The sequence below is a fragment of the Falco naumanni genome, chromosome 2 (genome assembly GCF_017639655.2).
Source record: "Falco naumanni isolate bFalNau1 chromosome 2, bFalNau1.pat, whole genome shotgun sequence".
Taxonomy (NCBI): Eukaryota; Metazoa; Chordata; class Aves; order Falconiformes; family Falconidae; genus Falco; species Falco naumanni.
In genome coordinates, this window is record NC_054055.1 from 31746256 (window position 1) to 31761072 (window position 14817).

Sequence of the window (14817 nt, forward strand, 5' to 3'; positions counted from 1 at the left end):
CTATTGGGTCTATAGCGCAGGGATGACAATATGCAAAAGCACACTGCAAAAACACACAATATGCAAAATCCTTACAAGATTAAAGGACTCTTCCTTTGGAGCGTGTCATGGCTCTAGTGCATAGAAACTAGGCTGCGAGCACAGTGGGAAGCATTGTGCACTCTGCCTTTTCCCAAGATAGAGCTGTGAAGCAACTGGGAGAGACACCTAAGCAACACCACAGACCTGGACCGAAACACCTGCTCCAGTAGCCTGTTTTTCCTCACTACCTGCCCCAGGAATCCAAACTTAGCCTCCCAATTTTGGGAGTTGAATGGTTTTAATACTCCTTTAAATAATTAACTGAAGTACAGTTAAAATCACATGTACCAGTGCCAGACTAAGATACAAGACTACAGAAATGTACCAGCAATCGATGAAATCATAAAGAAAAAGCCAACCAAAAAGCCAAACCTGCACCCCCCCCACCCCCACCAAAAAATTTCTTAGATCATGAAGGAAACAGAAAAAAAATGGTGCTGCTGTTTTGGATTAAATATTCCAAGATGGCAATCACACCCAGGTGCAGATAATAATTGTTCCAAAACATACGGCTTTTTTCTTTACCCTTCTCTTAAAAGAAAAGTATTTGCTATTTCCAGCCTTAGGCTTTGTAAAGATAAGTGATGGAATACAAACAGCATTTCAAAAGATAACGGTTGATGCTCTTGAGCTGTGGCTGGTAAGGACTCCCTTCCCCTCCTCTCATTTACAACAAGATGTGTTTGGTGCGAGAACTAATGCAGCTGTGGATGGCTGTGCAACTGTCAGTGAAGACAGAGTAATTTCTCTATGTTACCGCTGTTCCTGCTGTAGATCCAAAGGAGTTTATCTTAACAGAAGCAGGGCAATCCAAGCCAACAAGTGCAGAAATGGCAACAAACTGGGGGAAAGCATTTCAAATGCTGAAGGGTATGGCTACCAGAGGAATTTCAACAAGCAGCATTTGATACAAACTTCAGGAAGTTCAACTAAGACAAAGGCAACACAAAGTCCTGGATCTGGCGTAGAACAGTACAGGCTGAAGAGCAACTTCACCAAAAAAGAACCTCTGTGTCCTGGTAAGAAAGCTGATTGTGAGTCAGCAATATATATCTGATAAAGGTGAACTACATACTGGCTGCATTAGCAAAAGAGCAGCAGGAAGGCTAAAAGGACTAATGATTCCCCTTTGCGCAGCACTTGTGAGGATGCATCTCCAGTACTGTGTCCCATCTTGGGCTCCCCTACACGAGACAGACAAGTGACGTAACGGAGTAAGTCCAGTGAAGGGCCACAAAGGTGGAGTGCAACACACAACAAAAAGGTAAGGCTTATTTGATATTAAGATGATAGGGCTAAGGGGAGATCTTACTATTGCCTTAAATTACTTACTGGAAAGGTACAAAGAAAATGATGTCAAATTCTTCTCGGAGGTGGCACAGTGGCAAGACAAGAGGCAAGAGTCATGACCTGCACTAAAGGATACTTTGAGCAGACATAAAGGAAAAAAAATGCTACAGCATGAGAGGGTTTGCCCAGAGATAGCTTTACCAAGCTGCAGAATCTTCACCCTTGAAGATAAGTAAAACTTGACAAGGCCCTGAGAAATCTGACCTAAATTGGAAGTTAGCTCTGCTCTTAGAAAAGGGTTGAACTAAATGACATCTAGAGGTCCACCTCAATTACTCCATGATCTATAAAGCAGGCACCTAACATCAGTCAAATTAATCCTACTTGAACATTGTAAGAAACTTCTTCAAAAACCTTTGCCTTGTAGACATTTAAGGAGAGCTCCTCTGACATACCCAGTAGAAAGCATGAACTCTATCTTCCAGGTAAAACAGTTTAATCCTCTTTATAGTTCTGTAACTCAGATACTTCACTCTGTCTCAAGCCACTGAAAAGCTCTGTTTAAACAGTATTCCCAGGCAGAATCTTCCTTTTTACAAGCTTAATTTTTATGTATTGCATTTTTTTAATCAGGTATCTAAATACTATGGGATTATAGGAAGTCTGTGAGGCTTTTGCTACCTTATCACTGATGTAATTATATAGAATCAGATCATATTATAAAAACAGCAAATGCACAATAATCTATTGTATTATGTGGATATATTTGCCCTGAGGAAAGATAACTACATTACAGAAAAATTTTAAGAAGAGCCTGCATCAATCAGAAATGCAGCAGTTGTAGCAAATCTCTTACAACAGAAGAGCAAAGTAACATCTCAAGTACCTGCAGACTGCCAGCTTACAGCTGTCATATAATTGTGTGATGACTTACGTTAAGACTTTACCTACTGAGAATTGGATAATCTGGTAGGTACATTTAAGAATGTGATCAAAATACAGTCCTATGCTTTTAAAGTTGAACTTAATAATATGTAGAAGACAATTGTGTTATGACAGGTGTAACGTGGCATTCTTACCTCCCACAACACCTGAGCACAGGCAGCAGATCTGCATGCCACTTGAGGGGGCCTGCACTGATCTGGTGGTCCAGGTGCCGTAGTTATTTCACATTTTTCCGAGTAAGGTCCAAACTATTAAAAAGGGAGTTGATACAACTAAATTGTAAAAATAAAATTACTACTTTTTAAATAACAGTTTACCATAGTAGGGACATATAACAGCAACCTGAAAATTTATATTACTTGCTTATAAAATAAATCTTTGCAGACTGTGGATTCAGGATTTATCTCAGTATCTGACTACTCTCCAGAATAGCCGCAACACTCTTTCTTCTCTACAGCAATATAAAATAAATGAGTAAGTTTGACACTTCAAACTCTCGGGCAAAACAGGGAACTGCCGTCCAAATCCTTATTTTGAAGTTACATGATGGCTGCACTGTAACATAACACGCTTTGTAACTGCCCATTTATATCTATCTAGAAGAAATAAAGGATTCAAACAATGCTTGAGCTATAAATCACTCTTTGCAGGGGGCAGATAAAAAGTTAGGTCAGTGCTTCAAAGCCTTAAGCTGCAGACCTCTCCACAGCGTCAACTGGTCCTGATAGTTTTTTTGAAGAGAATGTTATTGAACAAATGCAAGCAGACGTGCCTCTCTGTCTTTGAATTAGGACTTTGGATACATAATTAAATAGCTTGTTCTACAGCAACAATTTATTGAAACACATTTAAGACTCCAAATAGAGAAAGCAGTCTTGTATCTGACAGAACATGTACTCAGAACTTAAACAAAATTTAAAAAGCAGTCAGGAAACGCCAATTATTATGTTCTAGAATACCAACAGCCGTAAAAATGAATGTCAATCAATTTACAAAGCTGTATACAGAAAGCAATTTACTGTTTTACTTCACATAAGAATACTAAAGTTGCAACAATGCTTTGATAAATTACTTGGCGTTTCCTAACCACTTCCCAATGCTATTATCCAGATACGACATAATTAGCTATTTTCTTTTCCCTTCATTTAAACCCCCTCTTATTATAAACTGTTTAACTAACTGTTCTGACACACAATAAGCTACATGAATCAAATGAATACAATGGGAAATCCCAATTTTAGAATTACTGTTAAATGCTTCTTTTAAAAGAGAAGATCCTTAATAGTAATTGCAGTCTCTGGAACTAATTTCATTTCAGACTGCCTCCTTACCCCAGCCTTGTTAGCTGCTCGCAGTCTGAAGTTGTACATCCTCCCTGGAAGAAGGCTGCCTACTGTGCATTCAACATCAGAGCCTTGGTAAACTTCCCTGTGTTCGTTGGTTTCTGTCTGAAACATTTCCAGACCGTAACAAGTAATGGGTGAACCACCATCTACCTGAGGTGGTCCTAAAAATAAGAAAGAAAGAAAGAAAGAAAGAAAGAAAGAAAGAATGAATGAAAAGCTTGTTTAATTTTAACACATAACACATTTGGATCCCTTACACTCATTAACAGTTGTAACAGAATTACCCCAGCGCAGCTGAATTTCTCTTGCTCTTGGTCTACCCTGTAGCCTTGGAGGCTGGCATGGACCAGGAACCACTGCTGGTGTCTGCACCAATAAAGAATCAGATGCCTACAAAGGAAAGATAGATTAATGAAGTCATCTAGGCCAAAACAAACACTATCAAATTACGCCACAAGTAAAGGCAAATACTTGAGTAAGAAACAGAATCTTCCATTATTTGAACTACATCTTCAAAATCCATGAAGATGCTTAAGTGATCTGGTATGTATTTCTCATGATACTTACATAAAACATGCTACAGTAATCGGAGAATATGCAGAATTCACTTTTGCTTTTTCATTTTGGCACACAGACAGGGGGCAGAATTAAAAACAGTGGTTAATTATTGGTGCAAATGTAGTATAGATGCTTGAAATATGACTTGTTCAATGTAAACTCTTCTCTTTTCCATCAAACTGCAGTTTAATGATTTCTAAAACTTTAATCTAAGGGCTGTATATTTTCCATGCAATAACTCTCAGAAAGCAGAAGTGGGCAGAAATGTCAATCAGAAGAGATTAAAAAATGAGATTTCAACTTTTTCATTGCTTAGTAATACTTAATGTGCAACAAACTTCCACCTCTGATTTGAAATGTGTGCAAAAATAAATAGCGTAACAACAAGCAGCAGATGGCACTGACTGCTTTGGATGCAGACAGAAATGAGTCAGAGACAGTGCGGGGTTATTAGCTTCAGTGTGATACAGAAGAAATGTGAAGTTAGTAAGCCTTTTAGTTTACAAAAGAGATGCATCGTAGAGTCTCATTTCACAACTTTCTACATATGCTTCAGAAAGAGTGGATTGGAAGCTCTGCTGCTTTTCAGTTCCTTTGAAATGTACTGTTGCACTGAACAACTCATTCTACTTAAAAAGCAGAATGTTTCTCTGGAGGCCTATGTCCATGACAAGCTACAGAAAAGTTTAATTACATCTTTATTATTCTTCTGTTGATTTCTGACACTTTCAGAAAGTATCAGGACTTTCTGAGAGTTTTCTTCTCTTGGGTACTCAGTAATGTTTATTCTAAATTAATGGGGTTGGGCTGCGGGGAGGGAGGTTGGCAGAGCGAAAGTCTCCAACAGCATACACGCACTTGTGGTTAGGTGGCTGGGAAGTATACTGCCTCCTCCCTTCCCCAACAACAGCGAGCTGAGCTATGGTGAGCGGAAAGCATCGCAGCTGAGCCAGCACTGATGGAGCCCAGATTTACTCTTAAGACAAGGTGGCTGTGGGCAAGGCTATCTTTGCAGGAGACTTCTGTGCGGAGGAAGATACTAAAGGGGGCTGGGAAAGAAATGGCAAACACCAAGATTTTCAGAACAGCTTGACAGCGAAGCCCTGCTGGAATTCTGTAGAGAGCCAAGGCTAGCTTTGTTACACTTGCTGCTGGGGAGAAGAGCGAGAATACAGCATGAGATTTTGGCACCGGAGGCTGAACTACACCACAGAAGTGCCAGCGCAAGTTTGTGTGTGTATGTAATGTGTATATATGAGGGAGGATAGTATGACACGTCAAATTGCCTGGAAACAGTGAAAAGTAGGGCAATGTAAACATTTTGACGGTGGCTAAGGCAGCACGGGAAATGCCCACGGAGCACAACCTGTGAAGCCTAAGGAAACACTGCCCTCCCCTGCCTGCTGGGCTGGCTTGGCTGCTCAGACAGGATACTCCACTGATCACATGGAAAATACTAAATTTCCATTGTTGTCTTGGGTTAGGTGTTAGGAAATGACATTCTATCAATGTATCACATAGTAAAAGACATAGCATCTGTTTCTGTAAATAAGAAAAATCACTTTAAACAAACTAGAGTATCAGAGAACATTCACATTTAATTCTTTAAGAAGCGGGCAAAAACTTGAAACACTGTGCATCAGTACTGGAACTTTTTTTAGGTACTAATTATGGCTATTTTTCGAGGCACTTCTGTACAGTTTTTGCTTATTAACTAGTGGGCCAGATTTTCTTAAAGAGAGAAATTTATTTAATGAAGATATTAGCTCATGTTACCGCGCTTTGTCCTCCTTCCCCAATGCAATATACACGTAACCGATAGGAACAGCCAGGATTTAGTCGGTCACACACATGTTCCCTTGCAGCTCCGCTGTAGACTGTATCCCATTTGTTTCCTGAAAGGTACAGGAGTAAGTTTGCCATGAACCAAGGTGTAATTTGCCACGCTTCAGTACCAGACACAGCAGGTATCCTTGCTTCATTAAGTAAGTGTGTGCCTGATGTTTATAAAAAAAATTAAGGCTTGCTTTGAGTTTCCTGGCAAAAGAATCCAATCATTTAATAAAGACAGTTTCCTAGGTAAATTTATGCAGATATTCTGAAGTGAAATTTCTTCATTATTTGTTTTCACATTAACTAGGAGAGAATGTACTTTTAATGAAGTAGTTATTACTGGCCAGTAAGCACATTCAAACATCATAACCAAACAGATAGGAGATACGAAAGCAAAATCTTCCACGGAAAAGAAGCTTTTAATTACAACATTCATTTTGCAGACTGTAACTACAGTTTACAATTGATAAAATTTGTTTTATTCCTAAATGGCCTAGCACCATCTGAAATACTGATTTCATTCTTTCTTACTCAGCCAGACTCTTATATGAGAAACTTTTGAGCATTCTTTCTCTTATTAAACAGATTAAGCAGGGAACCTGGGGACTTTTAATTAGATCTCCAGCAACTCAATACGTCACAGAATTTGGAGCACTGGGAATGAAATGTAATGCACAGCTCACTAAACCTGCACGAAAGGCTCAATTAAGTAATTCCAAAAGTGACTTTATGTGGACACATGATGGAGTAAGGAAAGTGATAGACTAATTATCCGAAGAACCACACAGGCTGCCATTACAATTTGGGGACAGTGCGCTGTCTTAACCAGAAACAGCACTGGAGAAGCATAAACTTGCATTCTCAATGTGACTGTGTTTCTGAAATCAATGAGGCTACTGAAGAGGCCTGGATTTTTAAATAATTTAGCTGGACAGCTTTATGTCCAGTTCAGAAATATCGTTAATTTCCCTTCCGTAAGAAAGGACAGAAAAGAAAACAGCAGAAACAGTTATCCCAACTGCATCACTGTTCTCCTTTAAAAGTGACAAATAAAGCACTAGTTTTTCTTTCATCTGCCATACAACCAACAAAGCTACATGGCCCTGTCATCTTGCCCTAAAATGTCTGTAATGTTTCATTTCATTTCTAAAACAGAATACATCTAATTAATGTCAGACATGGAGCATCTCTTTTGATGCAGACTTCTGTGGCATCCTCTTTCTAAGCCAGAGAAAAAGAACCTCATGTATATGAGCATCATCATTCCTATTTTTTTGATGGCACTTCCTTGCAATAACTTTCCCTATCATAATACACATTTTACTCTTCCCACAAGCACACACATGCAGAAAAAACCACAGCTGATTGCAACAGCCGCTCCCAATGCTTACCATTTAAGCCTTCAGACATTTCCACAACATACATATTTATTGCTGCTCCTCCATTGTCTTTTGGCGGATCTATAAACAACAGCAACATTCCAACTAAGTGATGTAAATTAAATGGTTTTGTAGCTTTTGGAAAGAAATTTACCAAAGGAAAAATCAACAGCTGGCTGGTGTTTAGACAGATAGCATCCTAGCTAGCCCTAGCATCCCAGTTCAGGACAGCCACAAATCACTTTATTCTCCACTACGTGAAGCTGCCAGCTCACAACCTTACTGCATACTCCACAGTGAAGAGTGACAAGTTAATCAGGCACCTGGGAGATGCCACAGCAAACATTTCCATTAGTCTGAAGTGCCATGGAAGGCCGCCTGATTAAGGTTTCAGGGGCATAGATCTTAATGGTCCTGTAATATGGATTACAGACAGGAGACTATTATCATACTGATTTGCATAGAAGAATATTTCAAAATTATTTAAGGACAGGATTTCAAAAACTTCAGTATTTTGGGAGAGAACAGAAGCCAGGAATTCTACACTGATAATCTCTTAAATTTTTAATGCATCACTAGAAATTGAGTGCAATATCCTCCCTGGTACAATATTCATGTATAAGATACGAACTTACAGACCTATCTTTGACATATAATCCTACTACTCTTTCTCAGAGCTGACTTAGAGAGCAGCAGAATTAAAATGATGTTGAAGAAAAACATTCTAAACAAACATGAAGACAGTATGATACTTCAACACAGAAAGGTACTGCTGCCATGACGTCACATTATGTATGTGCTGGATGAAATGGTGTTGGCTCTTAGACAAGGGTTACATATCATATCACACCTGCTAAATAAAATGAGACTTATTATATGGCACACAGCCTCTTCTGGTTGGAAGGTAACAAATTACTTGAAATTAAAAATAAAATTCTAACATTATCTCACAAAAAAAAGTGTTACTGTTCAAAATAATGACTAGTAAAGGTTTTATACATAAATAGGCATTTTAGACAATTTTCAATTTACAAATCAGGTATTTCTAATAACTTCATATACATTATACATCAGTCATAAAATATCAAGCATCAGGCCCTAATGTAGCAAAGCACTCTGGAAAGATGCAAGACTGGACTTGCTGAGTACTACTTATACTCTGCAAGTAGCTTTCTTATTATTAATGCAAAATAATTAAACACACTATTAAACAGAATTAAGTAAGCAGTTTAATTATCTGTGACAATAAATAAAACCTTTAACCATTTGATCTTCTGCTCGAGTACTGAATCACAGAGTACTGTTTCACCTTCTCCTATTTCACAGCGTAACACTAAAAAGCCCTGAGCCTAAGGAAAAGTTTCTCAAGATCCTTAGCAAGTAAAAATATTGATCTATCAAAACCAAACACTTTGAAGAGACAGGTTTAACTTGGATCTTCTCTTTTAATAAAAACCCAGAATGTTGTGGCACCTACTTTTTGTGCACGAGAAACAGAACTTCTTAGCACACAAATTAACACCCCTGCAATAACAGTCTCTATTAAAAATTGTGTATTATTCTTCCCACACAATTACACTATTATACTGCCACCCTAAGTATTGTGAATTTATATTCTCCTCTTAGTTCTATAAGTGAATCACAATGGCTCAGCTGACTGAAGTGTTACTGAAGTAAAACCTGGCCTCCTGTATAGATCTATATATATAAAATATTTTTTTATATATGAAGTACATATTCTAAACAGAGCTGGGCAACAACCTTACCCCAGGTTATTTTGAAACTCTGTGCATGAATTTTTCCTTTCACTGCAGGTTTTGAAGGTACTCCAGGCTTGTCTGGACAAGTAATGTATTCTACTGTCTCACTTGGACTGCTTTTCCCTTCTGAGTTGTAGGCAATGACCTGCAAATACATTTTAAAAAAATTACAAACAGAAGAAACACACTGGCTAGTGATATGCTATTCACTGTTAATGGTAAGATCAAACTAATTTATATTTATACTTAGACAGATAGCTACATATTAAATTATCACAAGAACTAAAGCTATTTTACGCCTTCTTTTTCATTTTCATTAGTCCCATAGTTAGACAACCACTATACCATAATTAAAAATTCCTGCAAATTTCCAGCAAAATAAAAAATCTTTAAAGAAAACAACCCTGGTAACTGTGAAGTTGAAAAAAAAGGTATTTCACAAATCAAATAACCTTCTCTATCCCCCGAGTTTCAAATGTTGGTGCAGAAAGTTACGCTTCTACTTAGGACACTTAAGAGCTGCCTGGCCATAGAAGGTAATCAGGACATGCAAATCTCAGTGATGTTAATGGAATCTGTGGGTGCTCAGTATAGCATGAGCCACTTTATTTCAAGTCAAGGATCTGAAAACTTCGTTTTTTTAAAACCCTTTAAGATACTCAGAAATTAGATAGGTCCAAGAACAACTCTTTCATCGGAGCTGTGCAATTTATTGATAATGAAATACATGCGTGAGGAAAAAACCTTTATAAAAGCATGGAAACAAAAGATGATGAGAAAGACATACTGTGAAGAGGCCACTTTTAAACTTTCACTGGAGGAACCTGGAAGTATTAAAACTTCAACTGCAATTCCCTTCCCACTGAGATAAAAATATTTTCAAGTAATTGAGAGCAAAAAGTGACGCTTTACTAGCTGCTAAAGAAACCTGAATAATCAGAGGTCTCATACTACTGTACACCTTCTTTTAAGGAAAAACATTCAGAGATAAAGTGTTTACATGAGTAAGTAACAGCAAAGGTGATATAAACTCTTCAGCCCCAGGGAAAATTATGGCAAATGTTGTCATGGAAGTTATATACAGGCACATAAAGCACAAGAAGGTAATTACATTTATCAAGGGTAAATCATGTTGGAAGGCACTCAACGTTGTTCAATGATGAAACAACTTGCTCTATAGAGGAGGGGAGAGCTGTGGACACCATCTGCCCTGATTTTAGTTTGACATGGTCTCCCACAACATACATGTAGGAAAACTCATAGGATATAGCCAGGACGGATGGACTACAAGAGGGATGTGGAAAGCCTGACAGAATGTCAGGCTTAGGTGGTTAATGGTTTGGAGGCAAATTGGCAGCTGCTCATGAGTGGATTTCCTCAGCAGTCAATACAATGTCAGATAATATTCAGTATCTTTAGCAGTGATCTGGATGACAGGAGTGACTGCACCCTCTTCCCCAGGTTTGCATAAGGCACCAAACTAGGAGCAGAGAGAGATCTGCTGGAAGGAAGAGCTGCCACACAGACTTCGACAGGCTGGAAAATTGCATCAACAAGAACTGTATGAGCTTTGACAAAGATCAATATAAAGTCTTGCACGTGGGACAGAATAATCCCAGCAGCAGTAGTCTGGAGTCTGACTGGCTAGACATCTTTTCTTTTTTCAGCTTTGCTGAGAAGGACCTTGGGTCTCCAGTGGAGAGCAAGCCGAATGAATCGGCAAAGCATCCTGGCAGCAGCAAAGCCAAACTGTTTCAGCTGGGGTGCATCAGCAAGAATTTTGCCAGCAGAACAAGGGATGTGATTATGTCACTCTATTCAGCACTTTTTAAGCCATGCCTGGAATACTGTGTCCAGTTTTGGTCCTCCCAGTTCAAGACAGATACTTGGAAACTGCAGAGAGTCCAGAAGAGGGCCAGCACGATGATTAGAAGGTTAGAGAACCTGACACAGGAAAACAGTTGAAGAACTTGGGTTTATTCTGCCTACGAAAAAAGAAGTTTCATTACAGGGAGATCTAATCACAACCTTCCAATACCTAAAAGATAGTTACAGAAGAGATGAAGATTCTGCCTTCACAAGGACCTGTGATGATGAGACAGACACAGTACGCACAAAGTGTGTTAGTGAAAAGTCTAGCTGGATGTAAGAAAAAAAATGAATCACCAGGAGAACAGGCTGCCTAGAGAAGTGGTCAAATCTCCCTTGCTGAAAACACTGAAGTCTCAGCTCAACAGGGCTAAGAGTGCTGAATTGCCTAACCTAAGGCCCTGCTTTCTACACGTTTGGCCCAGATGATCCCCCAAACCCCCTTTCACTCTAGACTCTTCTGTGACGCTAGGAAAGCAAATTGCTGCTATTCTTTACTTTCTAGTTGTGTCTGCATTTAACTACATATTCCTATTTGTTCCTAGAGAAAAGCTGAACGACCTAAAAAAGGGTTTTTAACTTTTACATTTCTGTTAAAAATGAGCAGAATCAAAATGACAGCAGTAATGTTAGTACAGACTGAGAAAAGGGAATGTGAGCTAACATGTCTCTCAGATACTAAGTCACCTGATACAGTTTACAAGATTAACAATCATCTGGTTGTCATTGTGCCCTTATAAATGAAGTTAAACAGGCACAGTTAGAGTTTATGTATTACAATAAGGTTTCCAATGGTTATAAAGCTTCTTTCAAAAGCCTTAAGGAATATTACTACTAATTAAGTCTCTCCCCTGTACAATAAAAATTAAAGACCTGATTAACACAACATTTGTTTCTTCTTTATGCCTTGTGAATGAGTGAAGAGAGACTTCTGTTTACTGTTTTGTTAAGAAAAATAGGGTAGAAACATTGATTTTTTTTATTTTAATGAGAAACCTAGGATGTTTAAGTTAACTATGTATTTACTAGAAATGTGTGTGATTAGCATACAGGATTACTTTAATCAAGTCCTGTAAAACCCAGTTTCAAGTTAATCAGCTGTTCTTTAGTTTAAGCTCAAGTATGGCCGTAACAGTCCTAGCTTGGTACAGTTCTTGGAATACACTATATATTTAAAATTATTTAAATATTAAGTTCTGTTAAAAATCCCCAAGTACTCTAAGATTAATTCCCACCATAACCTATTCTGCTTAAGAAAGTAATCACATTCATAAGTGCAAACTATCTCCTATCATTTGAAAAGGAGTACTTACATGTTTTAGTGTTAACTCAAAACAAACTGATCAACCCTTAAACTTTCATATTGCGAAGAGATGCTGTTCTTGAGCAGTTCCCACCTTCTTTATGAAATAGTATTTTTGGTGTATACAAGCAACAGCTATCAACATTTTTTCCCCTTGTAGACACAGATGAGATTATTCTGACTCTGCTTCATACTGTGGGACATGCCTTTAGCTTTGTTCCAAAACCCAAGCAACTGTTCAAGAGTGACTCTGAACACAGAACAGCCCAGGATGGAAGGGACCTGAAAGATCATCTGGTCCAACCTTTCAGGGAAAAGTGAGCCTAGAGAAGATTATCTAGCATCCTGTCCAGTTGTGTCTGGGGACTGGACCATGTCCCTGGGGAGGCTGTTCCACTGACTGGTTGTTCTCACTGTGAAAGATTTCTTTCTTATACCAAGATGAAACCTCTCCCAATGCAACTTGCACCTATTGCCCCTTGCCATCTCCATGTGGCACCTGGTGAAGACAGCGTCTCCCTCCTAACTGTCCCTTAAGTACTGGAAAACTGTGACAAGGTCTCCATGAGCCTTCTTTTCTCCAGGGAGAAAAGAAGTCATTCCTTTAGTTTTTCCTTACAGGGCTGGTTCTCCAGCCCTTTGAACATCTTCGTGGCCCTCCTCTGAACCCTCTCCAATATGTTTAGTGTTTTTTTTTGAATTGTGAGGATCAGAACTGGACACAGCACTCCAGCTGTGGCCTGGCAAGAGCTGAATACAGTGGGTGATCACCTCTCTTATCTGTGCTAGTAGTGCCCCTGCAGATGCAGCCCAGGACCCAGTCTGCCTTTTTTGCTGCAGTGTTGCACTGCTCACAGTCAGTTTGTCCACCAGGACCCCCAGGTCTCTTTCAGCAAGGCTTCTCCTAGCCTACACTGCGCTGCTTGGTTACTCTGACCCAGGTGCAGGACTGGCACTCATCTCTGTTAAACTTCATACTGTTCTTGCTAGCCTACTCTTCTAGCCTGTCCAGGTCTCTCTGCAAGATGTCTCCTTACACAGATGAAGTCATCTCATCTTCTGGTATGTTCATCTCACCACTCAGTCTGGTGTCACGAGCAAACTTGGTAAGGATGCTTTCAGTATCATTGTTTAGATCGTTTGTGAAGATGAACAGCGTGGGGTCCCATATTGATCCCTAGGGAATCCTACTTCTGCCAGGCTGCCAGCCTGAGTAAAAAACATTGAACTTCACCCTCAGTGTGGCCTGTTGGCCAGTTTTCTACCTATCTCTCAAACCACCTATCCAGTTTGTATCTTGACAGTTTGTCCAGGAGAAGGCTGTGGGAAACAGCATCGAATGCCTTGCTGAAGTTGAGGTAAACAACACCCACTACTCTTCTCAGGCCAACTGAGTGTTACTTTGATGTAGAAGGCAATCAGGCTGTTCAAGCATGATTTGCCTTTGGTGTAGGCTCTTCCCAATCACCTGCTTCATTTGGCTTGTAATAGTTTCTAGCAGGACTCTTCCATTACTTTCCCAGGGACTGAAGTAAGACCAATTAGCCTGTAGTTCCCTGGGGTCTCTTTTGGGCCCTTTTTGTAGATGTGTATGACATTTGCCCTCTTCCAGTCATCAGGGATATCCCCTGATCTCCATCACTTTTCAAATATTATAGATAGTGTCCTTGCAACAATGTCAGCCACTTTGATGTGGGTTGAGCCCTTGCAAGAGGCTACATCTCATCCCTTCTTCCACCACTGGTGGGTTGACACAAGCCTTGTCGTAGCTACTTGATCCTGTGACCTGGGGTCCAGCTATGATGGTAAAGGCAGAGGCAAAGGAGGTATTGAGAACCTCTGCCTTACTGGCATTACTAGTAACTTGCTTCCCTGCCCTATTTAGCAATGGGCTCATGTATGTCTTCCCTGTGTTTCTGCTTACTGCTCACATACCTAGAGAACCCCTTCTTGTTCTTGACATTTCTGGCAGATTTCAGTTCTAGCTGATCCTCAGCCTTCCTGCCTACATCTCTGTATGTCCTAGCAAGGTTCTTGTAGTCCTTGATGGCTATTTGGCTGCCTTTCCACAGCTGGTATGCTTTTTTTTTTTTTTTTGCTTTTAACCACACCCAAAACCTCACTGTTAAGCCAGACTTCACCCTGAGCTAACAAGTTTATCACTCAGGACTTAGAAGAATGGGCTCAGCACCATGGTAATATGAATGAATTACTAACTTGAGCTCAGTGCTCATTGACATGATTTTTTGATCAAGGTTGCTCTTTACCCCAATACTTGCGGACATGTTTAGAGTCTATCAAAGAACCCCATAGCTGGACTAAGTAATATTACCTGTGTATAAGCAACACTGAAGCCAAATAAAAGAAAAAACAACTCCAAACAAAAAACCTGCTAAGAACATTTACTTATGACCTGGAATTTCAAGATACCTGCAACTGTCACGCCCTTGCAG

General features: G+C 39.5%; 1 protein-coding gene across 6 annotated transcripts in view; it reads right to left on the bottom strand.

Moving 5' to 3' along the window:
• Nucleotides 1-14817, bottom strand: part of FNDC3A (fibronectin type III domain containing 3A) — a 127031-nt gene that overhangs the window by 11018 nt on the left and 101196 nt on the right. For 5 of the 6 annotated variants that reach the window (XM_040583836.1, XM_040583834.1, XM_040583835.1 and 2 more), the window contains 6 exons: nt 9199-9337; nt 7445-7513; nt 5997-6115; nt 3947-4052; nt 3648-3823; nt 2451-2564 (listed from right to left, as the gene is read on the bottom strand). In XM_040583836.1, the coding sequence (XP_040439770.1) occupies nt 2451-2564; nt 3648-3823; nt 3947-4052; nt 5997-6115; nt 7445-7513; nt 9199-9337 (723 nt within the window). The remainder of the gene's footprint in view (nt 1-2450; nt 2565-3647; nt 3824-3946; nt 4053-5996; nt 6116-7444; nt 7514-9198; nt 9338-14817) is intronic. The other variant, XM_040583837.1, reaches the window with a different exon arrangement.